Here is a 23,879-nt window from a genome sequence, read left to right on the forward strand (position 1 = left end):
AGAGATAACTAGGTTTTCTCCCTTGCATTAGCCCACACCCCTCACCACTGTTTATTCTCTAGATTTCTTGACTATGTTTGCCATGCATCATACAAACTTAGGTGTTGGTCCATTTAAACATACTAATTTTAGCATTTCCAAATCATTATCTTACTTCAGTTATGCTGATAGAAAGCATGTGATTAGGAGTGAGTAGGCATACAATATATTCCACTGTCATTTGTAGAAAGTTTCATTCGTAGGAAAAACAACTTAGTAGAACCCTATAATATCACTAGTATAAGGGAACAAGAGTTAATCATAGAATATAGGATAGTAGACATTTTGAGAAGGTCATAGTTTTCTCCACCAAAAAAAAAAAAACAGGTATAATTTGAAACCAAGTATATCTGAGGCATACAGTGTGCGTTTTTCCCCTATAGCAGAATCCAGAGTTTTCATCAGACTCTCAGAGGCCCAGGATTTCAATAGCATTAAATATTACTAGTTAAAGTGGCTTTGTGGGCCGGGCGCGGTGGCTCACGCCTGTAATCCCAGCACTTTGGGCGGCCAAGGCGGGTGGATCACGAGGTCAGGAGATCGAGACCATCCTGGCTAACACGGTGAAACCCCGTCTCTACTAAAAATACTAAAAATTAGCCGGGCGTGGTGGCGGGCGCCTGTAGTCCCAGCTACTCGGGAGGCTGAGGCAGGAGAATGGCATGAACCCGGGAGGCGGAGCTTGCAGTGAGCCGAGATCGCGCCACTGCACTCCAGCCTGGGCGACAGAGCGAGACTCCGTCTCAAAAAAAAAAAAAAAAAAGTGGCTTTGTGTATTTTAGTTTCTTAAAAATCTGGGTAGACCCATATAAATATACTTTTAAAATTATAAAAATACCATAGCCAATTGTTTTTTAAGGCATACTCACATTTACAAATCATGTAAGTAATTTAATTAAAGTATGTACTCCATGCTTTCATAGATTATTCACTTTATGGTTTAGCTAGCATGCCCATGTATGCCCTAAGCCAATTATAACTTTGACTAATGTATACCTGTAACATTCCTGTGTTGCCTAAGTAATGTCCCTCAAGTTATTTTGTTGTTGAACTGTTACTTGGTAGAGATTCTTGGCTGCTAATTACTTTACATTGGTCAGGGAGGCAATGGGGAATAACTCCAACTATATTGATAGGTTCAAACTGCCAGATGTTGGTAAAGCACTGAGGCCAATGAGCTGTTGTGCAGCTCCGGAAGCTTCTGTGCATAGAATTCATTTTTGCTTATGGGGAAATTGTGCAGCACTGTACTTGCACTATAGCTTCACCATCCTGGATTCTGTAACCCAGAAGTCAGAATCCATGGGTGATTTTGTTACACTTATGATTGTCACATTTCAAATGTCAGCCATAGGAGGCAAACATCAGAACCATTATATACTTTGATATGAATTAGTTTCTTACCCTGATTTTTACCTGAACAGATTCAAATCTTGGCATTATGTTTTGATTTGGGAATATAAAAGTTTGTTGAATAAGGCTCTCTGTGGGGAGGAGAAAGTGATACATACAAGTAGCATGTTGTACATATGCAGACAGTAGCATGAAAACAGTGATTTTATGGCATGATTGTATCAGGTACAGCTGGATGGAGGCATTAATGACAAATTTTGTCTGAGTTTAGATCAGCTAAAAAGATCACATATTCAAGCACATTTCTGACATCTAAACTAGAACTTTAATTCTCAATAATAACCATAGCGTTCCAGCTGTATGATAGTGGTGATATGGCTGTCTGGAGTTGCCTAACAGAAAGTTTTAGACTTGGAGACAGACACAAATTCTGACTCTACCACATACTAGCTTGGTCATTCTGGGCAAGTCACTTAATCTCTCTGAGCCTCTGTTTAATTATTTGTTAAATTGTGATGATACTACTTTTCAAGGTGGTTATGTAGATTCAATAAAATGATAAATGTAAAGTATTAGTGCCTGGCACATGGTAGGCCTTGCTTAGTGTTAGTTATTTTCACTTCTGCTCTTATTACTAGAGCTACTAAAATTAAACTTTTATTCCATTTATTTACTTTGCCAAACTTGTATAAATAAGCCCACAGAGACCCATAATGCTTAACTTAAAAGGAGTAAGTGGAAGTTGTAATTCATGAATTGCTGAAAATTCTGACTTTTTTTCAAAAGTCTAGGCAGATAATAAAATAAGCAACCTATTTCTATCAGTTTCAAACTTGACTCTTATTCAGGCAGTTTTTCCATTTTGATCTAGCTTTAGAAGTTGCTTTGGTAATCTAATTTTTATAGATAAATTATGTAATAAAAATACAATTTTAGGTTGTGTATTTTATATAGTTAAATTAGTCTATTAAATTCAAACATTGCTCATTTGACCTATGAGTTAACATTTAAAATATAGGTTGTTGTGAATCACCTCTTGTAATTTTAATAGTTATCAGTTAGAGTTTTTCTACAGGTTAATTTACAATGAAATCTATATTATCTACTTTTTTCATATCATTGTTTTCTATTACTATCACTACATCACAACTGAAAATGTTCATTTGCCTTGTATATGTATGCTTTACAAGTAACAAGTGTATTTATCATTGCAAAATTTTAAAAATGTATTTTGCTAAAATAACTTTGGAAACCATAAAGAGTTAATAAATATTTGTAATTAATATCATTACAAACTGTATTGAGGTGTTGATTATGGAAAGTTGTTTCATTTATAGTAAGTAGTTCTTTTCTACCATATCGTAATTTGTAAATTATGGAAATGCAATCTCAAGCAAAAGAAAGACATTTTTAGAAACTACAGTTTAAAAAAATGATCCATAGTATTATCATAACTAATAACATTGTTTTCAGAGGCTACCTATAATCAAAGTTATGTTGCATATAGTTATTGGGGATATTTTTAATCTATGAATCTAAATTTGATTGCAAAAAACTTTTTGTAAGGTATAATTAAGATTTGGCTATACCTTTTTTATTTAATAAAGTACAACTTAGAATTTAACATGTTGTATAGTTTTCACATTTTGAAGAGTCCTTTCTTTCACAATAGCATTGAAAGCATGTGATTTAGGGAGTTATTAGATGTAAGTAGTAGAAGCTACTGAGAATTTTAATAAATCCTAATGGAACAGCAGAAGCGTTGGTTTAGACATTCTCAACTGTAAATCTGCCTTCAGCAAGTGTTTATTGAATTCCTTTCGCATGCAAGACACTGCGAAATTCCAAAGGATATCAAAACGACACAGTCCTTGCTTTCAAGATACTTGCAATCACTTTAGAGTGAGGCATGAGAAAAGTCAGAAATAACTACAGAACAAATGTACTCTAAGTGTCATGGGAGAGATACATGGCTATAGGTATGTAGTCAAGAGGGAGAGAAACTATATAGGTTGTAGGAATCAGGAGAAACTTCAAGAAGATGACAGTAACTGAAGTGGAAAAAAAGCAGAATCTTGATAAGTAGGAGAAAAGGCTGATGCAAAGGCACCAATCAGAATACCTCAAGCAAAAGCCTAAAAGTAGGTAAGTGCAGGTTATGTTTGGAGAAAAGTGTGTGGCTCTATTTATTTCCCACAATGAACTGAAATAGGGTAGCATTGGGAGATAAGGCCAGGAGGGTAGATTAAAGATATTTTGTGAAGAGTCTTAAAAACTTGAGTAAGATTATAAGCATGATTAAATAGGAGCTACTAAGGATTTTTTAGATTGAGGCCACAGAATTATAACTATGCCTTACAAAATTTAATTGTGTTGTGTTAGTAGTGAGATGCTGCTGGTGAGGAGATCAGCTGGGAATTGTCTAAGTAAATGGTGATGAGAACCCGAACTTAGGATAATGGAAGTAGATTACCAATGGAAGGAAGGAAACAAAAATGTGCAATAAAATACCTTAGGGCTTGGCATCCCATCAGATGTATAGGTCAAATGAGAAGGAGAAACCCAAACTGTGGCTCATCTTTAGTGTTTCTCCCTATGAGAACAGAAGTGTCATTAATATAAATAGTGCCATTCAAAGAATTTACTGGTTTGGGGGAAATTATATGCTTTGGTTTTGCATAGTGAGACATAACTGGAGAAAAGTCCAAGAAGTATTTGGAAATGATGTTCCAAGAGAAAAAGGAAAAGGCTAGGGCTTGAGACAAGCTTGGGATTAGCAACAAGGGAAGGTAGCTGAAGATGAGAGACATTTTATTAGTATAATTTTTTAAATGCGCCTGTCATTACAGACAGAGCTGGGTAAAGGAATTTGCCTGGTATCAAGTGTGAGCCAGATGGCAGTTGTACATTTTGGTGAAAATGCCTTAAGTGAATGTGGATTGCAGTTAAAATGGCATTGAAGAAAAATGGGAAAAAAGCTAAACTTTTGTTGATTAAAGGTTTTTATTTGGGCAAATCTGAAAAAAAAAAAGATCCATCATACAGTAAATGAGAAGGTAGAATCAGAGTACTTCTAAATGCATTTTTTAAAGGTAGAAAATGGAAAAGACCCACACTTGTCACACTCTACCAGTCATGGATTGTATTACCAAAGGAAGGCACAGTACCATGAGAAAGAAGGTGCCAAGAGCTAAGCAGCCAGGACCCCAAGGATTGCACATTCAGATATTCATCGGGAGGCACCCGGTTCGGTTCTGACAAGTGTGGAGTTGTTTGTTTGTATATTAAGAAAAAGGGAAAATTTATTGGCATAAAAGTAAATTGTTTTTGTTTTCAATTATACTTGACCTTTAAACAATGCAGGTGTTAAGGACACCAACTCCTCTGCATATAATTTTTGATCTCCAAAAACTTAACTTCTGAAAGCCTACTGTTGACTGAAAGCCTTACCAGTAACATAAACAGTAGATTAACACATATTTTGTATGTTAGATGTGTTATATACTGTATTCATGTAATAAAGTAGGCTAGAGAAAAGAATGTTATTAAGAAAATCATAAGGAAGAGAAAACGTATTTACTATTCCTTAAGTGGAAGTGGATCATCCCAAAGGTTGTTTTTCCATAGAGTAGACTGAAGAGAAAGAGAAAGAGGGAGGGGTTGGTCTTGCTGTCTCAGGGGTAGCAGAGGTGGAGGAAAATCCATGTATAAGTGGACTTGTGTAGTTCAAATCCATGTTGTTCAAGGATCAACTAAAATGAAGTGAATATTAAATATGCCGTAGGTTTTGTCTTCTTGCAGATTAACTATTTGACCAAATTATATTAAAAAACAACACAAATAACTTATTTTATAACTTAAGCAATCTCACAACATTTTTAACCATTTCAGATGTAAAGGATAACTCCTTTAGCCGATCACGGAGTTCAAGTGTAACAAGCATTGACAAAGAATCCCGAGAAGCGATCTCCGCTCTTCATTTCTGTGAAACATTTACTCGAAAGACGGACTCGTCCCCTTCCCCTTGTCTGTGGGTTGGAACAACGCTAGGAACAGTGCTTGTCATTGCACTGAACCTTCCCCCAGGGGGAGAGCAAAGACTTCTTCAGCCAGTAATTGTGTCTCCAAGTGGTATGTATTGCTGCTGCACTTAGAGTTACATTACAGGTGTGATTTACTATGATAGAAGCCTTTGTTTTTCATTCTTGAATTGATCTAAGAATTCAAAAATGTAAAGTAAATGGGGACAGTGATGGCCTTATTTATTTTTTTTTTAATTATACTTTAAGTTTTAGGGTACATGTGCACGATGTGCAGGTTAGTTACATATGTATACATGTGACATGCTGGTGCGCTGCACCCACTAACTCGTCATCTAGCATTAGGTATATCTCCCAATGCTATCCCTCCCCCCTCCCCCCACCCCACAACAGTCCCCAGAGTGTGATGTTCCCCTTTCCGTGTCCATGTGTTCTCATTGTTGAATTCCCACCTATGAGTGAGAATATGCAGTGTTTGGTTTTTTGTTCTTGCGATAGTTTACTGACAATGATGATTTCCAATTTCATCCATGTCCCTACAAAGGACATGAACTCATCATTTTTTATGGCTGCATAGTATTCCATGGTGTATATGTGCCACATTTTCTTAATCCAGTCTATCATTGTTGGACATTTGGGTTGGTTCCAGCAACCTATTCATCTGACAAAGGGCTAATATCCAGAATCTACAATGAACTCAAACAAATTGACAAGAAAAAAACAAACAACCCCATCAAAAAGTGGGCAAAGGACATCAACAGACACTTCTCAAAAGAAGACATTTATGCAGCCAAAAAACACATGAAAAAATGCTCACCATCACTGGCCATCAGAGAAATGGAAATCAAAACCACAATGAGATATCATCTCACACCAGTTAGAATGGCAATCATTAAAAAGTCAGGAAACAACAGGTGCTGGAGAGGATGTGGAGAAATAGGAACACTTTTACACTGTTGGTGGGACTGTAAAGTAGTTCAACGCTTGTGGAAGTCAGTGTGGCAATTCCTCAGGGATCTAGAACTAGAAATACCATTTGACCCAGCCATCCCATTACTGGGCATATACCCAGAGGACTATAAATCATGTTGCTATAAAGACACATGCACATGTATGTTTATAGCGGCACTATTCACAATAGCAAAGACTTGGAACCAACCCAAATGACCTTATGTTTTGATGAAAGAATACATAGAGCAAGATTTCAGGATGTTGTTTGTTTATACAGCCATTCAATTTTGCCATTTTTTTTTTAAACTTTGGGATCCCGTGTAAAATAATTACTATGTAAGAAAATTTTTTTAAAAAAAGGTTACAATAATGCATTCCTAATACCTCAAGCAAAAGAATGCTATAAATTTAGGAGAAAAACAGAAAAGTGCATTTTTAAACATTCTACACATGGTTATTTTTCATCTCCAAGTGTGAAACCTGAGATTATTTTTCTACTTTGAAGTGTTAGGAAAAGGTGACTTGAGAGCAAATTTTAAAAAATAGTACTAGACTTCATATTTTGAAAATGAGATTGGATTTTGTCAAATGTTTGTGGAGTCTGTTAGGTCAGGAGATAACTGAGAATTCTGATTTCTGTTGCTACTCATTTATGCTCATCCAGATAGAAACAACCATGATTTTCCTTGTAAATCTATCTCTTGTTTGTGCCGACTTTTACAGTTTTTGGAATTTAGAAGTTAAACTGCATTTATGATTATATTTCTGAGCCATCTTTACATTAAATAATCAGTTTATTCATTTTGCTCTATAAGTCCTTGAGTATATACTGCACATCAAGTTGTTAGATTAAGGAAAACAGGTTACATAATGATATTCTTACTAATCTCAGTTCTTATTAGTAAATATGTGTATAGGAATAAAATAAACTGGAAAGTTGAAAATCAAAATGTTAACAGGAGTTATCACTGGTAAGTAGGATTTGGGGTTATTTTTATTTTCATTTTTTTACTGATTTGTAGTTTCTAAATTTTCTACAGCAAACATACACCAATTTGTAATAAGAAAAAAATGTTTCCAATAAATGAAAATGACTGAGCAGGATTAAATATAGATAATTTACTGTTAACTACACAAAAAGTATTTAGTATACTTTCCAACTTGCAATAAATCAAATTAGCTGTAAAGTGAATACAAAAATAACTTTCATATGTAAGAAAGAAACTTAGTTTCTTCTCAATGATGGAATCCTTGAGGTTTGTTTTTAATAAGATGCCTATTTAAAAATATATCAGTGACACTCATGTCATCTGTATTGGAGCCCTGAGAAGAAAGAGATGTTTTCAGGCTGATGGGTTTCTGTGCTTCAGAGCCTAAAGTGGTCTACTTTGTCTGCTGTTATTTTTTCTTTTCTTCAAGAGGAAGATTCAACAGTTAACCACTACTCTACTAGGAAACATGCTAAAGTCCCATCAACTATAGGACAAGCATACATTTAACGGTTATTTTAGGCCAGTTTTTTAAAAAATCCACATACTAGAACAATATATGTGCTATAAACAGTTCCCAAATTAGCATGGATAATTCAGCTGACCTCATCAAAACTTTAAAGGCGGAAGGACTCTTTGGGTGGACCAGAATAAAAAATAAGAGATCTTGAAAGAAAAGCTAGCTTTATAATATGTTTTGAAATAATAATTAAAACTGTAAGATTATAACTGTCTTGTGTTTCGAAGTTTTCTACAAAGCTGCTTAAAATAGTGAAATTATCTGCTCGCCAAACTTGGATGTAGAGTAGGGTTACTAGATTTAGTAAATAAAAATATAGGATGCCCAGTCAAATTTTAATTGATATAACAAATACTTTAATATAAGTGTGTCGCATTGGACAGATATGTAGCATTTGGGACATACTTATACTAAAAAGTATTCATTGTTTATCTGAAATTCAAATTGAAATATGTGCTCTATTGTATTCTGCAACCTTACTATTGATAAAACATAAATGCTAAGAGGAAAGGAAAGAATATTTTTTCTTCTAAAATGTTTTGAGAAAACATCAGGAACTCTTTTTCTTAGAAATAAAAGAAAATAATATGTGGAAAAAATACTGCAAGCTATAAAACCTTATATAAATTTAAAACAAAATATAAAAAATCTTTAAGAACTGAATGCTAACTCAGTTATCTACCCTGCCTTCCATTCTATTAATGTTATCACTTAGTTTACCCAGAAGTGAGCATAAAGCATATTTGTACATTATCAAGGATATAGGGGGAAAGGGTACCATTAACTGAAGCAAGTCAAAAAATGTAACCCCTACATTAAGATGATAAACTGACCAAAATAATGCCTTAAGTATATTTGACAGTTGTTGTAAATCATTTAAGAGGAATTATGATTTTAGAGGTAATGGTTGGAAATGTGTGAATTTTTTTTCATTGGCCATCTAGGTCAGTACTGTCTATTAGAGATGCAATGCAAAGCCACATAAATAATTTTAAATGTTCTAGCAGTCACATTAAAAAAGTAAAAAACAGGTGAAATTAATTTTAATAACATTTTATTTAGCCCACTGTGTCCCAAATATGATCATTTTGGCATGTGATTATTAAAAGTGATTGAGGCATTTTACATTGAACTTTTTGGAGTGCTAAAGTCTTCAGATGGGGCATGTGCTTGAGTCTCACCATGCACTGCAGTTGTTCACACACTTTGGACAAGGCGCATTCCCAGTGCTCTGCAGCCACATGTGGCCCCACACTGACCGCTCCAGGTGCTGTCCACTTGCTCTCCTGCTGACTGGTAGTGCACTTACTGGGTATAAGAGAAAACAGTTCCAGATACTCCAGCATGTCGTTTGTTTATTCATTTAAAGATCAGATACGTGTTTGCAAAATTTATCATACGTAATTAAATTGTGAGTGATCATTAGTGTCATTTATCTATTTGGAGCATGTAAGTTGACATCTTTTTCCAGACTCATAAATACCATGCTTAAAGTCTGAATCCTGTCAATGAGCCAGTGTTCAGTTCAATATGCGTTCAGCATATATTTAAGTATCTACTGTATGTCAAAGTTAGAATAAACGTGTTTACTCTGTTGATTAAAATATTTCAGTTATTTACTAGACTTCTATATTTTAGGTACTATATTGAGGTTAAAAGGTGCAATCTTGAGAATGGCATTTCTGGATACCACAGGCTGCTTAATACCACCTGCGTATGAACCCTGGAGAGAGCACAATGTTCCTGAAGAAAAAGACGAAAAGGAGAAATTGAAAAAACGGCGGCCTGTCTCAGTATCCCCCTCCTCTTCTCAGGAAATTAGTGAAAACCAGTATGCAGTGATATGTTCTGAAAAGCAAGCAAAAGTAATCTCACTGCCAACCCAGAACTGTGCTTACAAGCAAAATATTACAGAGACCTCGTTTGTGCTTCGTGGAGATATTGTAGCATTGAGTAACAGTATCTGCCTTGCCTGTTTCTGTGCCAATGGACATATAATGACTTTTAGGTAAGAGTTAGATATGTTTTAAAACACAGATATAGCATTTCCTCCCTCAAACTATACTACAGAATTGTTTAAAAGAAATGCTTTTTGTGTGTATAGTCTTATACTCTGAGAATTTATTTTTATTCTGTTAATAGTGAACAGGTATATGAGGAGTATAAACCATTTTTTATCTCCCACTCAAGTATACAAACTAAATCATAAGATTTATAAGGTCTCTGCCATTTTTAACAATGATAGTGTGTTCAAGACTAAAACCTACCTTATTATTAACAAGTTTTTAATTTTTTTCTCAAGTTTGCCAAGTTTAAGACCTCTGTTGGATGTGTATTACTTGCCCCTTACCAATATGCGGATAGCCAGAACGTTCTGCTTTACCAACAATGGACAAGCATTATACCTTGTTTCACCTACAGAAATCCAGAGACTTACTTATAGTCAAGAGACCTGTGAAAATCTTCAGGTAATTAATAAAAATATTACTGTAATTTCTTCAGAGGTAAAGTATTCTCTGAGGGCCCGTATACTGTCTGCCCCTTATTCTCATGGAACTATACAAGTGAGCCTGCTTGGGAAAATCCAGACTGTTGAATTAGACTTTCAGAGCACATGCTTTGAGACTCCCATGATTAAAAGTATCTTCTTCAGACATCTGCTGTAAGCAACTTCATCTTACTAATCCATATCGGTCTTTCCAGTGATGGCAGAGAAATATGAACTGGTGCATACATTTTATACCTACTCTCTACATAGAATAAATATCTATTATATACACACACAGTCCTTTTTAAAGAAGTGTGTTAATGTGAAAATAAATGAGTCTATTTTGGGGCAAATTTTGTAATCTCAACTCCTATTCACAAGGATATTTACACAGAAGAAAAAAATGTTATTTGGTAGTTTTCCTCTAGTATTTTGGTTGATCTGTTTTTGAGAGACTATATACAAATTCTTTATATACAGAAATGTGTCCTTTTTTAAGTATTTGAGTGCTGTATGTGCTTCTGTGTGTATTCGAAATGATCAGTTTAGCTTTACCTTCCAAAGTAAAAGTGCTCTGGAAATATTGAGCTAAAATATTGATTGATATTTGATATTTAGAGGAAAGTACTATCTAGAGGAACTTTATAATGAAAGTTTTTGCAATTATTTAGCCCTATTTTACACATATGCAAATTTGAATTTGTGGCTTATTATTTTTAGAACATGAGCTTTAGAGTCAAGAAGGCTGAATTCAAGTCCATCTTGCTAACTATACAATTATGTAATCATAGACAAGTTACTCAATGACTCTAAGCATCATCTTTAAAATTAGCATAGAAGTGGTATCTCAGAGGATATGATATGGATTAAAGGAGACAGTGCATGTAATGTGCTTAGCATAGTGCCCCTGGTACAGAGGGTGCTTAATAAATGTCAGATGTTGTTGTCCTCATTGTGTTATTATTTCAGTAAGCTATACTATACTGGAAACCTAGTCCTGAGTAGTATTGTAAACTTTGAGAGTAAAACAAAATTACATATCTGACATTAGATTTAAATTCCCATTTATGTTTGGGTGAAAGTTATTTTTCAAAGATTCGAAGTTTCTGAAGTAAAATTTTGTTTTCTGTTGGAAGGATAAACCTTAAAATTTTCCTTTTAACATTTCCTTTCACTAGCAAAATGTTATGTTAAGAAATAATATAGATAATTGAATATTAATTCATTTCCATCTGAAATGTGGTCTTAATTCAACTACTTGAAAATCTGAACTTCATCACTTTTCTGGGATCAATTTATTCTATCCTTTAGTTGGTGTTTTCTTTAATTATTCCTAAGTTAATAGTAGCCATAATTTACTCATTTATGTTTAAATGAAATAGTCTTTTAGTAGTAAACTATATTTTAACTATCTGCTATGTGCCTTCATCATACAGAGATAAACAAAAAATGGACTATCTTAAAGGAACTTGTGATAAAATGTTTTCTTTGGGCAATATTGACATGTTATTTACCTTTGTATTTTTAGTACCCAGAAATAATGCCTTGGTAAAAATCTGTTGAAGACTATGATGAACTTGATAAACACTATACCTTGGTTCCCTGAGTACCCTTTTACATTGTGCATTCCTTTAACTTTAGCCCAAAATAAAGAAGATGCCTACAGATATTTATGGAGTTTCCAGTCAAGATGGAATAATAGGAACCAGATTAACCCTCCTTCCTGAAACAATCTAAAACAAAGCAGACAGAACTCATGAAACAATGGTTTTCAAATTACTGGACATCTGGCAATGAAGGAAAGTGATTTCTGACAGATAGGAATCAAAGAAGGTGTCCCAGCTTTAATGCCTTAATAGAGTGTTCAGGACATGGCACAGGGCGAAGGTACTAAGGTAAAGCCTGGCAGACTTCCCAAGTTGAAGAGGCAGGAACAAGAGTTTGGGGACACCAGGTAAATTCGAGAGAAAAGAGCTACAAAGAGAAAGAACCCTGGAGATGTGCAGAGTCCCCCTGAGTATACCATACGTGCTATTCAGCACGTACACGTGACTAAGCTTTCAGAGCAGAAAAAGAACCATCTGAAAGGAACAGAGGATTTGTAGAAACCATTCCAGGAACAGTGCTTGATCCCAACAACTAGACTGGAGAAACCCATAATTTGTGTGGATATTAGTTTCCTGAGGCCACAAACTTGGTGGCTAAAACCAGTAGAAAAGTACTTGCTCATACTTGTAGAAGCCAGAAGTCCACAATCAGTTTTACTGAGGCAAAATCAATGTGCTCGCAGGGTCTTGCTACCTCCAGAGGCTCTAAAAGATAATTACTTATTGCCCCTTAGTTTCTAGGAGCTGCTGGTATTCCTTGACATTGGGCCACATCACTGGAATCTCTGCCTTTATGGCTGCATTACCTCCTCTTCTGGGTGTCAAATCTACCTCTCTCTCTTAAAAAGACACTTGTAATTGGATTATAACCCATTCAATAGTCCAGAATAATTTCCCCAGAGCAGGATACTTAATCACATCTGCATAGACTCCTTTTCCTTGCCAGGTAATATTTGTTGGTCCAGAGATTAGGACCTGATATCCTTGGATGGTCCGTTATCAGCCACTACTCCAGATATGCCTAACAAATCGCAAAAGCAAGAATCAAAAGGATGAAAATGTTTTCCGTCAGAATGAAATTCAAGAAAACTTAAAACTATTTAGCACCCAATGAGGTAAAAATCGCAATGTCTGGTGTCCAGTCAGTTACCAGGCATGCAAAGAGACAGAAAAACATGAGCCATCATGAGGAGAACAATTAGCAGAAACCAAACCAGAACTGACATACATACCAGAATTGGCACACAAAAGGATATTAAAACAATAACAACTGCCTTCCATATGTTCAAAAAGTTAGAAACATGAAAGATACAAAAATAAAATCAAACTTCTAAAGATGAGAAACTATAGTGTTTGAGGTGAAAAATATGCTAAATGGCATTAACAGCAGATTTGACATTACAGAAGAAAAGATAGTGTACTTGAAAGCGTAGCAACAGAAAAAAATAACAGTGTTTGAACTTGGCAAACTTATAGCACTAAAACACCTATATTCGGAAAGAAGGAGGTCTCAATGCAATGATGTCAACTTTCACTTTAAAAAACTGAGAAAAGGCTGGGCGTGGTGGCTCACGCCTGTAATCCCAGCACTTTGGGAGGCCGAGGCGGGTGGATCACAAGGTCAGGAGATCGAGACCATCCTGGCTAACACAGTGAAACCCCGTCTCAACTAAAAATACAAAAAATTAGCCGGGCGTGGTGGTGGGTGCCTGTAGTCCCAGCTATTCAGGAGGCTCAGGCAGGAGAATCGCTTGAACCCGGGAAGTGGAGCTTGCAGTGAGCTGAGATGGCACCACTACACTCCAGCCTGGGTGACAAAGCGAGACTCTGTCTCAAAAAACAAAAACTGAGTAAAGCAAATTAAACCCAAAGTAAACACAAGAAAAAAAATAATAAACATCCAAGTGGAAAACAAAGAAACAATAGAAAAACATCAATGAAACCAAAACTAATAAAATTAATCTCAAGCCATATGAAGAAAGAAGTTACAAATTATTAATATCAGTAATAAGAGAAGTCTCATTACTATATATTCCATAGATATGAAATGGATAAAAAGGGAATATTATGAACAAGTTTATGCCAAAAATATTCAAAACCTTAGATGAAATGGACAAATTTCTTTAAAGACAAATTTCCAAGCCTCACTGAAAAAAAATAGATAACCGAAATAGTCCTGTGTCTATTAAAGAAATTGAAATAGAGGTTAGGAACCTTGGACCAAGAAACTTCCAGGCCTAGATGGCTTCAATGATGAGCTCTATCAACATTTCAGGAAGAAATAACACCAGTTCACAAACTTTTCCAAAAACTGAATTAGGATTGCTTCCCAGCTTATTCTATGAAGGAAGCATTAACCTGATACCAAAATTAGACCAAGTTATTATAAGAAAAGAAAACTACCTATAAACCAATATCTCTCATAAATATAAAAGCAAAATTTGTAAAAAAAAAAAAAAAAAAAAATTTCAAATTGAATTCAGCAGTATATCAAAGGGATAATACATTATGACCAAGTGAGACCTAATCCCAGGAAAGTAGGATTGACCTAATATTTGAAAATCAGTCAATGTGATCCATCTTATTAAAAAGCTTAAAAAAGAGCAGTTGACAAAATCTAACAAATATTCCTGATTTTTAAAAATCTCTACAAACAAGGAACAGAAGAAAACTTAAAGGACATGTAAGAAAAACCCACATCTCAAATAATATTTAGTGATGAAATACTTAATTCTTTCTCCCTGAAATCAGCAATTACAGAAGAATGTTCACTCTCACCACTTACATTCAGTGTTGTAGTTAAGGTTCTAACCAGTGCACTCAGGCAAGGAAAAGAAAAGGAAAGGGGCTGTCTTTATTCACAATGACATGATCATCACTATAGGAAATCTAATAAAATCTACCATAAAGGTTACTAGAATTAATCAGTGTGTTTGGCAAAGATGTAGGATATGAGATAAATATACAAAAATAATTTTATTTCTATATATTAGCAATGAACATTTGGAAATGGATATTTTAAAAACCATACCATCTATAATAGCAACAAAAATATGAAATACTTTGGGATAAATCTAACAGAAAATGAAAGATCTCTACACTGAAAAACTAAAATATTAATAAAAAATTTTTTAAAGTCTTAAAAATTTTAAAAATTTTAAAAATTTTTTAGAAAATTTTGTAGGAATTGACAAATTTATCCTAAAATTCATACGTAAATACAAGAGAACTAAAATACACAAAACAGCTCTGAAAAAAATGGAAGGGCTAACACTACCTTATTTCAAGATTATAAAGCTGCAGTAATCAGTAGAGAATGGTATTTTTGGCATCAAGATGAATGGATCAGAATAGAATATCCAGAAATAAACACATACATGGACAGCTGATTTTTTTAAGGAAGGCACAAGGCAATGCAATGGAGAAAGGATTGCCTTTTCAACAAGTAGTGCTGGAACTATTGGATATTAAAATGCAAAAAAAATCAGCTTTGATCCACGCTTCACACCATATACCAAAATTTATTCAAAATGTATTATGGACCTACATGGAAACCCCCAAACTACAAAATTTCTAGAAAGAAACTTAAGAAAACATCTGTTACCTTATTTTGGGAAAAGATTTATTAGCCATGACACCAAAAGCAACATCCATAAAAGAACAAGTTGATAACTTCAACAAAACTTAAAATTTCTACTCTTCAAAAGACACTTTTTAAAATGAAAAAACAATTTATAGATGGGAAGAAAATCTGGGCAAAACATATATCTAATAAAGGACTTGTCTCTAGAATATATGAATGACCCTTAAAACTCACCAGAAGGAAGAGAAACAACCCAATAAAAACATAGACAAAATATTCAAAAGGAAAGCTCACCATGAAAAGATTCTCAACATTATTTATCATTAGAGAACTGCAAATTAAAACCACAGTGAGATACCATTAAACACCTTTGAGAGTGGTTGAAATTAAAAAGAATACCTTGCCAAGTTTTGGCAAGGATATAGACGAACTACAACTCCATACAATGCTGATGGGAATGTAAAAAACTATAACCACTTTGGAAAACAGTTCTGGAGTTTTCTAAAAAGTTAACATTCATGAACCAAAGACCCAGCCACTTTACTCATTTTTTTTAATTAAAAGAAAAGGAAATTTATATTCATAGCCGCTTTATTTATAATGGCCAAAAACTGGAAACCACCCAGATGTCCTCAACAGATGAGTGGAAAAACAAATTGCAGTTTATCGTACAGTAGAATTCTAGTCAGCAATACAAAGGAGTAAACGATGCAATCAGCAACATCAGTGAATCTCAGAATAATTATGCTTAATGAAAGGAGCCAAGAAAAAGAGTACATGTTGTTCTACTAATATAAAAACTCAAGAAAATACAAATTATAGTGAAATAACAGATCAGCAATAACTTGGATATGGGGTTGTTGAAGGAATGAGAGAAGGTCGTACAAAGGAGCAGAAGGACACTTGAGAGTGATGGATATATTCACAGTGTTGATTGTGGTGATGGTTTCATGCATATATGCATATGTCGAAATTCACCAAATTGTACACCTCAAATATATGCCAGTTTTTGTATGTCGATTATACTTCAGTAAAGCTGTGTAAAAGATTAATGGATTCAGGACTTTAATTGTCATTGACAGGCAATTAGTCAATGGTATGTTTATAGATTGAAATACTTAAGTTTCTTTTTACAGTATTATTCTTACCTGTACCATAGTGAAAAACACAAAGATAATTTATAATAGACTGTTTTTTTCAAATGGACTATTTATATTCATTTGTGAACCCTAACCAAAATTTGCTATAATCGTAGAGGTGGAACATACCAATTAATTCAGTTTAAAACAACTAAGTAAGTAACTTTTGGTAAGCACCTCAGGATTATAATTTATAAACAAAACCCCAAGTAATCACTGTAAACAACTGATGACTGTTGAACTGTTTAGCTTCTTATATATATTGTGTATTCAGTATGAAGTTTATTGCTGTGTGTTTATCCTGGAGATATTTATTTTTTCAGACTCAATACTCTTACAATATAAAGTTTTCTTAAAATGATTAAAATCAGTGATTATTTGATGCACTGTAAAGGACTTTGTAGTGGCATCTAATGTATGGATAACCAAAGCCCATACATTGACCCATTCATGAAATTAGTCCTAAATTTTACCATTCTAACCTTGTTAGCTCACATGCAAGACAAATGATATGCAAGAGTCTAAAATCAGACAAGTATATTTATTTCTGAATATTTATATTTTAGAAGAGTAATTAAGTCCAATGTCTTGTTTCAGAAATACCGTCTACTATGAATAGATGTAGCAAGATCACAGAAATTACAAATCTGTTTTAGATTTCACCAACATACACTAGCATTAACATGAATCATTCTAAATAGTAGATTTACTTATAATCAAAATCCTTATTTAAATAGAAGTGAAAAAATACCTATATATATTATTTTATGTATTTTCCCAAAACCTTTATATTAAGACTGCAGATAATCTAGACTCTAAGAAACATTGAGTTTTCAACTCCCTTTAAAGATGTCTGTTCATAATGTTAACCTGTGGATAAATGACTTGTGTATTTTCTAATTGGTTTCATCTCTATGTGATAGATTTTTCTACTTCTGTACATACACTATTGATGTCTACTCCTGGCACTTTATATGCTCATTATCTTTAATCCTAGTAATGTTCCTGAGAGGCAGTTATCATTATCTCCCCCTTTTAAAGTTGAAGAAGCCATTTCTTTGACAGACTAATTTGACTAAGAGTCTCCTGCTAGTAAAAGGCAGAAATTGAGAATCAAATCCAGGTCCATCTGGTTCCAAAGTTTATACTCATTCTACTACAGAGAATATAATGAGTTTAATCTGGTGTTTTTATATTTCTTACTTTACCCTTGTAAAATTGTAAGCTCATTAAACACCAAATAAGAAATGCAAACTGTAATTCTAAAAATGAGGTAAAATTTTTTAAAAAGCATACCTTTAAACTGTCGCTGTTGATAGGTCATATTCTTCTTTTGATTTATCATGAGACACCCAAGTGATAGCTGTGTCGCTGTTATTGATTTTTTTTATGTTGTAACAATTTAATACATATAGTTTAAATTAGGATCTGTGAAATACTGTTTTAAAAGATTTAAAATATGCCTAAAATTGCCTTTGTTATAGAGTTTAATATAAATTCAATATAATAATAGACATCAGTATATTCTATAGTGGGTTTTACCAAGTTTGATTTATTGAATTCAGAAAGTGTTTTATTCCAGGTTTACTACACTTTATAGAAATCCAGAGGAAAGAAAATAAAAATGTAAGAGCTTCAGTCCACTTCAGTCTTATAAATAAAACTGTTGTGTAATGTTAATAGTTATTTCCTCCCATTTGCAATCTGGGTGGAGGGATAATGTTAATATGGATACGTCTAAAAGAAAACCTGAACATCCTTTACCAGCCTTCTTAGCCCAGCCCCAAGGAAGAAACCCTGAAAAATACATACTTTTATTCCAACTATAATGATGTAGTAATACCAGAGTATAGCAGAACTCCTATATAAATGTTACTACCGTCCTTTTCTTTTCTTCATTTTTTTTTTTTTTGAGACAGATTCTTTCGCCCAGTCTGGAGTGCAGTGGTGCAATCTCTGCCCACTGCAACTTCCGCCTCCCGGGTTCAAGCGATTCTCCTGCCTCAGCCTCCTAAGTAGCTGGGATTACAGGCGCAGGCCACCACGCCCTGCTAATTTTTGTATTTTTAGTAGAGACAGGGTTTCACTATGTTGGTCAGGCTGGTCTCGAACACCTGACCTCATGATCCTCCCACCTCGGCCTCCCAAAGTGCTGGGATTACAGTCGTGAGCCACCGTGCCCAGTCACTACCATCCTTGTCTTAGAAAAACTCTTCTTTCCTCTTTTTGTATTGTCAACAAAACCAGTAACATGTCAGCAATCTTTTCTCCTTTTACCATTTCTGCACTCTAAAAAATATTGACAGTAGTTTCAGAAAAATCTGATGATGTACAAGGGAAGAGTTCCCATCTCTCTGCCAGATTTCTGAAATTCCAGGTGTATGTTGGCATAATTCTCTTCCTAGCATGTGTTTATGAGAAAAGAAGTTGGTGTCTAAATTATAAATTTTCTGACTCAGCTAAAAGTTATAATTCCAAAACTACATATCATCATTATTACACTGGACTTTTATACTTGCTGTTAAAACGTTTTCTTCTTTCTGGCTGGGCATGGTGGCTCACGCCTGTACAGCACTTTGGGAGGCCAAGGTGGGTGGATCACTTGAGGCCAGGAGTTCAAGACCAGCCTGGCAAACATGGCGCAAAACCTGTCTCTACAAAATACAATAATTACCCAGGCATGGTGGCGTGTGCCTGTAATCCCAGCTACTCAGTGGCTGAGACACAAGAATCACTTGAACCCCAGAGGCAGACGCTGCAAGTGAGCCAAGATCGCATCACTGCACTCCAACCTGGGTGACAGAGTGAGACTGTCTCAAAAAAAAAAAAAAAAAAAACTTCTTTCTAATGTAATTATTAACCCTATTATCAATTGATACGAGTTATATGAAAATTTTGTCTTAAAGATTAGTATCTCCTGACACTCTTAAGCAAAAATACTGTTTGCCTAAAATGCAGATGAAGGGGCAAGCAGCAAATAAGTCATATTTTAGTTTTAGAAACTTACTGTTTGAATAAATCAGCATGTTCTGTATCTGATCGTAGGACATGTGCTCATTAATTGTGAATCTCAACAGGTACTGTTCTGAGCTTAAGTTAAGGAGTTTACAGTGATACTTTTGTTCATTATAGTTTAGTTTCCCTGAAATTTCAACAGTGACAATTTGTTTTGATTTTAAAGGAAATGTTGGGTGAACTCTTCACTCCTGTAGAAACACCTGAAGCACCAAACAGGGGATTCTTTAAAGGCTTATTTGGAGGTGGTGCACAATCTCTTGACAGAGAAGAACTATGTAAGTTGATTAATTTGGATAATATATCTATAAAACAGGAACAAGCCATACAAAAATTTTTTTATACCTGTAAATTATGTTCACTTTTTTTCTCTGTCACAATTATTATTTCCATGTTTTAACAAAATACATAAAATTATTTTCTGTTATTCTATCCCAAATCAGGGAAATACTTTACTCAAGGAAATATCAAAATCAGAATAACTTTCGATTACTAAAAAGTAGTATTCACAACTTTAAGTAAATAATGTAGGAAGTACTTACTTTATTTTCATTAAATGTGATGTTATTTTAATGCTATGATTTTCTTTAACTGATAACCTTAACTTTGAAAAAGTTTTTACTTTAACATTTAATCTGTCTTTCAAAACCTTTAAAACTATTCTAGTTCATTTAACCTTCATCATAAGATAAACCTTCTGGTTCATTTAGTACCTTCCACATAGTTGATACAAGTAAATAGTTTGTCGTTGAATGAACTAATGAATCAGTGAATTCTTGACCTTTCTTATGAATGGCAGCTAGTATCTATCCTTTGATTTTTTTCTTTTTTTCTAAAATATTTAGAATTGTTTCATGTTTGTTTGACTAATGGAAAAACTGTAACATTAAATAGCAGTAAGTAGCAGTTCAATGAAATTTTTTTAAACTTACCCAAATGATTGGTCTGTAGTTTTAGTTCAGTTTAAAAAATGAAGACTGTTCAAGTCAGTGGGGACTGATAATTTGGGATAAAATTCTCACTGAGGAAAATCTATAACGTTATATAAAACTCAGAAAATGTATTTCTAAAATTTGTTAAAGACATCAAAGAAGTAATCATATAGTAAGAAGTTTTCAAGAACTATCTGTGGGGAAAGAAGCCCAGAGCGGAGAGCCTGACAACTCGGGGCACTCTGCAGTACTTTGCTAATGAGGCTGAGGTACTAAGCTGTGCTAGAGCTAGCAAGATGGGCTCCCCAACCTGGCAAGAGTGGGGACCCTAAAATAACTCCTGCTATTTGCAAAGACACCAAAGGGCTATAATTTAAGAGTAAGGGTGAACTGGGAATAAACTACCCACCTCCCCCCACCACACACACACACGACTTTCAGCTCAGCTTCAAATATCTGGGTGGCCTGTAAAATCTTCAGTGCTAATTGTTAATTAAGATTTTTCCAGACTGCTAGAGTCCCTAGCTCCTGGCAGAAGCAAATGAAAAAATGATCTCAGAAAGAATATAGTGTATTCCAAGTCCTCAAATTATCTCTACAAATAATTTTTCAAATATGTAGTCATAGATAACCAGGAACATAGATGACCAGAAACCACTCATAGATAACCAGGAACATTAGGAATCAACAGCATGATTAATAAAATAGAAAAGGCAGAAGGATAGATACTTCACATATTGGAATTATCAGACACAGACTATAAAATAATTATTCATAATTATAGTGTTCAAGAGGCTCAGTATCATGCCTGAACATTGTATCAGGTAACTGAAAACTGTAAAAGTCAATAGCAGTAGATGTGAAAAAACCCAGAATGAAATTCTAGACCTGAAATACTCAAAAACTAGAATTAAAAACCCAATAGATAGGCTTAACTACAAATTAGACAAAAGTGAAGAAAGAATTATGTAACTTAAACATACGTTAGGAGAAGTCATCTAAAATGCAGCACAAAGAAACAAACAAAATAAAACATGTAGGAGAGGATTAAAAAAAGAAGTTGCTGTGAGAAGATCTAACATAAGTTTAGACCTTCTCAAGAAGGAAATAGGAAGGACTGCAAAGAAGAATACTTATATATAAATATAAATATATATATAAAGAAGTCAGAAAACTTTTTAGAATTGATACAGTGATCCACAAATTTGAGAAGCCTAATTAATTCCAATGATGTTTTTAAAAATTTTCAATTAACTAATCTCATTAAAATATAGTACACCAGAGACAAAGAGAAAATCTTCAGTGTGGCTAGAGAAAAATTATAGATATTTTTTAACAAGTAGAGACTGATACATGACTTCTCGACAGCCAAAGATGGTAAGATGATCTTCTGTATATTGACAGAAAATTATATTGATTATATTTAATCCATAATTCTATACGCAAAAATTCTTTAAGAATGAGACATTTTTAGACAAATAAGTAAACCTTGCCATCACACTAAAGGGAATTCTAAGTGTACACATCAGATAGAAGGAAAATAATCTTGGATGGGATGTCAGAGACACACAGTGATTTGGAACGAAAGTGATGTGCATAAATATAATTAATATAATCTTTATGAACTGCAAAATAACGGTGTATGGCATGTGTGTACACACATACACAGACAATAACATAGCCCAAAATATGTCATAACATTAAGGAGTTTAAAAACAGTAAGTGGATTTAAGGTGATCTGAGATTCTTGAATTTTTTGGGAAACTTGTAAAAAGTATTCATTGGCATTGATAAGTTAAGGACACATGTAATTTATAGGATAACCTGTAAAACTTAGAAAAATAGAACATAACTTCCAGATGAATAGCAGATAAATCACAGTCATTCTGAAACAAAGCAAAAAGAGAGAGAGAATACAAAGCAGGTGGGATAAACAGATAGTACATAAAGCATGGTAGATTTAGCTTTAATATAAATAATGGTAATAAATGTAGGCAGAATAAATGTTTCAGCTAAAAGACAAAAATGGTTAGACTGAATTTGAAAAGAAAAGGCCAGCGTCGAGTCTCACACCTGTAATCCCAGCACTTTGGAAAGCTTAGCCGGGAGGGTTGCTGGAGACCAGGAGTTCGAGACCAGCCTGGGCAATATAACAAGACCCTGTCTCTACAAAAAATTTAAAAATTTAATGGTAGTATGCACCTGTAGACCCACTTACTCATGAAGCTGAGGCAGGAGCATCACTTGAGCCCAAGAGTTTGAGGCTATAGTGAGCCATGATTACACTACTGTCATCCCAGCTTGAGTGACAGAGCAAGACCCTGTCTCTAAAAATACATTAATTAATTAATTAAACAGAAATGTACATTGTTTATAGGGGACATATATAAAACATAAGGACACAAAAAGGTGAAATTTAAAAAGATGGAAAAGCATGATCACAAATGAATCAGCTGGTATAACTATATTAATATAAGAAAAATTAGACATTAAGGCATTACTTGAATGTACCTACTATTTTGACTTCAAAATATATGAAAACAAATATTGACATAGCTAATAGAAGAGACAGTTTCTCAATCATCATCATCATAAGTTCCAATTATAGATTTAATAATAAGCATTTGTATCAATAAATTTCAAAGAATTAAAATAACTTTAGTGTATACAATTTGATCACAGTGCAGTTATGCTTGTAATCAATAACAAAGATAAGTTTAAATCCTCATGTTTGAAAACAGAAATATACTTACCTTTGGATAACCCTTGTGTCAAAGAATTTATGACCATTGGTATGCAACTAAAGTAATCCTTAAGAGTGAAAATTTTAATCTTAAATATGTATTAGTATTTGAAAAAGAAAACATGAAAATGAGTGAACTCAGCATTCATCTCAAAAAGTTAGAAAAACAGCAAAATAAACCAAATAAAAAAGATTAAGGTATTAATGAAATAGTAAAATACAATTGAAAAATTAACAGAGCTGTCTTAGTTCAGGCTGCTATATCAAAATACCATAGACTGGGTGGCTTTTAAACAACAGAAGCTTATTTCTTACAGCTCTGGAGGTTGGAAGTTTGAGATCAAGGTGCCAGCAGGATTGAGTTGTTTGGGGGCCCTATTCCTGGCTTACAGACAGCCTTGTGGCTGCATTCTCACCTGGGGGAAAGAGAGCAAGCTACCTCTCTGGCCTCTTTTTAAGGGCTGTAATCCCACTGATGAG

At 34.1% G+C, this 23,879-nt stretch overlaps 1 protein-coding gene across 9 annotated transcripts in view; it reads left to right on the forward strand.

Moving 5' to 3' along the window:
* The window catches only part of STXBP5 (syntaxin binding protein 5), a 190,254-nt gene that overhangs the window by 153,588 nt on the left and 12,787 nt on the right, over positions 1-23,879 (forward strand). For all 9 annotated transcript variants that reach the window (XR_010134391.1, XR_010134392.1, XR_010134393.1 and 6 more), the window contains 4 exons: positions 5,284-5,523; positions 9,531-9,900; positions 10,195-10,360; positions 19,891-20,002. Coding sequence is in view for 6 of the 9 variants with exons in the window: in XM_055392020.2 (XP_055247995.1) it covers positions 5,284-5,523; positions 9,531-9,900; positions 10,195-10,360; positions 19,891-20,002 (888 nt within the window). In the remaining 3 variants the exon portion in view is untranslated. The remainder of the gene's footprint in view (positions 1-5,283; positions 5,524-9,530; positions 9,901-10,194; positions 10,361-19,890; positions 20,003-23,879) is intronic.

The sequence above is a fragment of the Gorilla gorilla genome, chromosome 5, assembly GCF_029281585.2.
Source record: "Gorilla gorilla gorilla isolate KB3781 chromosome 5, NHGRI_mGorGor1-v2.1_pri, whole genome shotgun sequence".
NCBI lineage: Eukaryota > Metazoa > Chordata > Mammalia > Primates > Hominidae > Gorilla > Gorilla gorilla.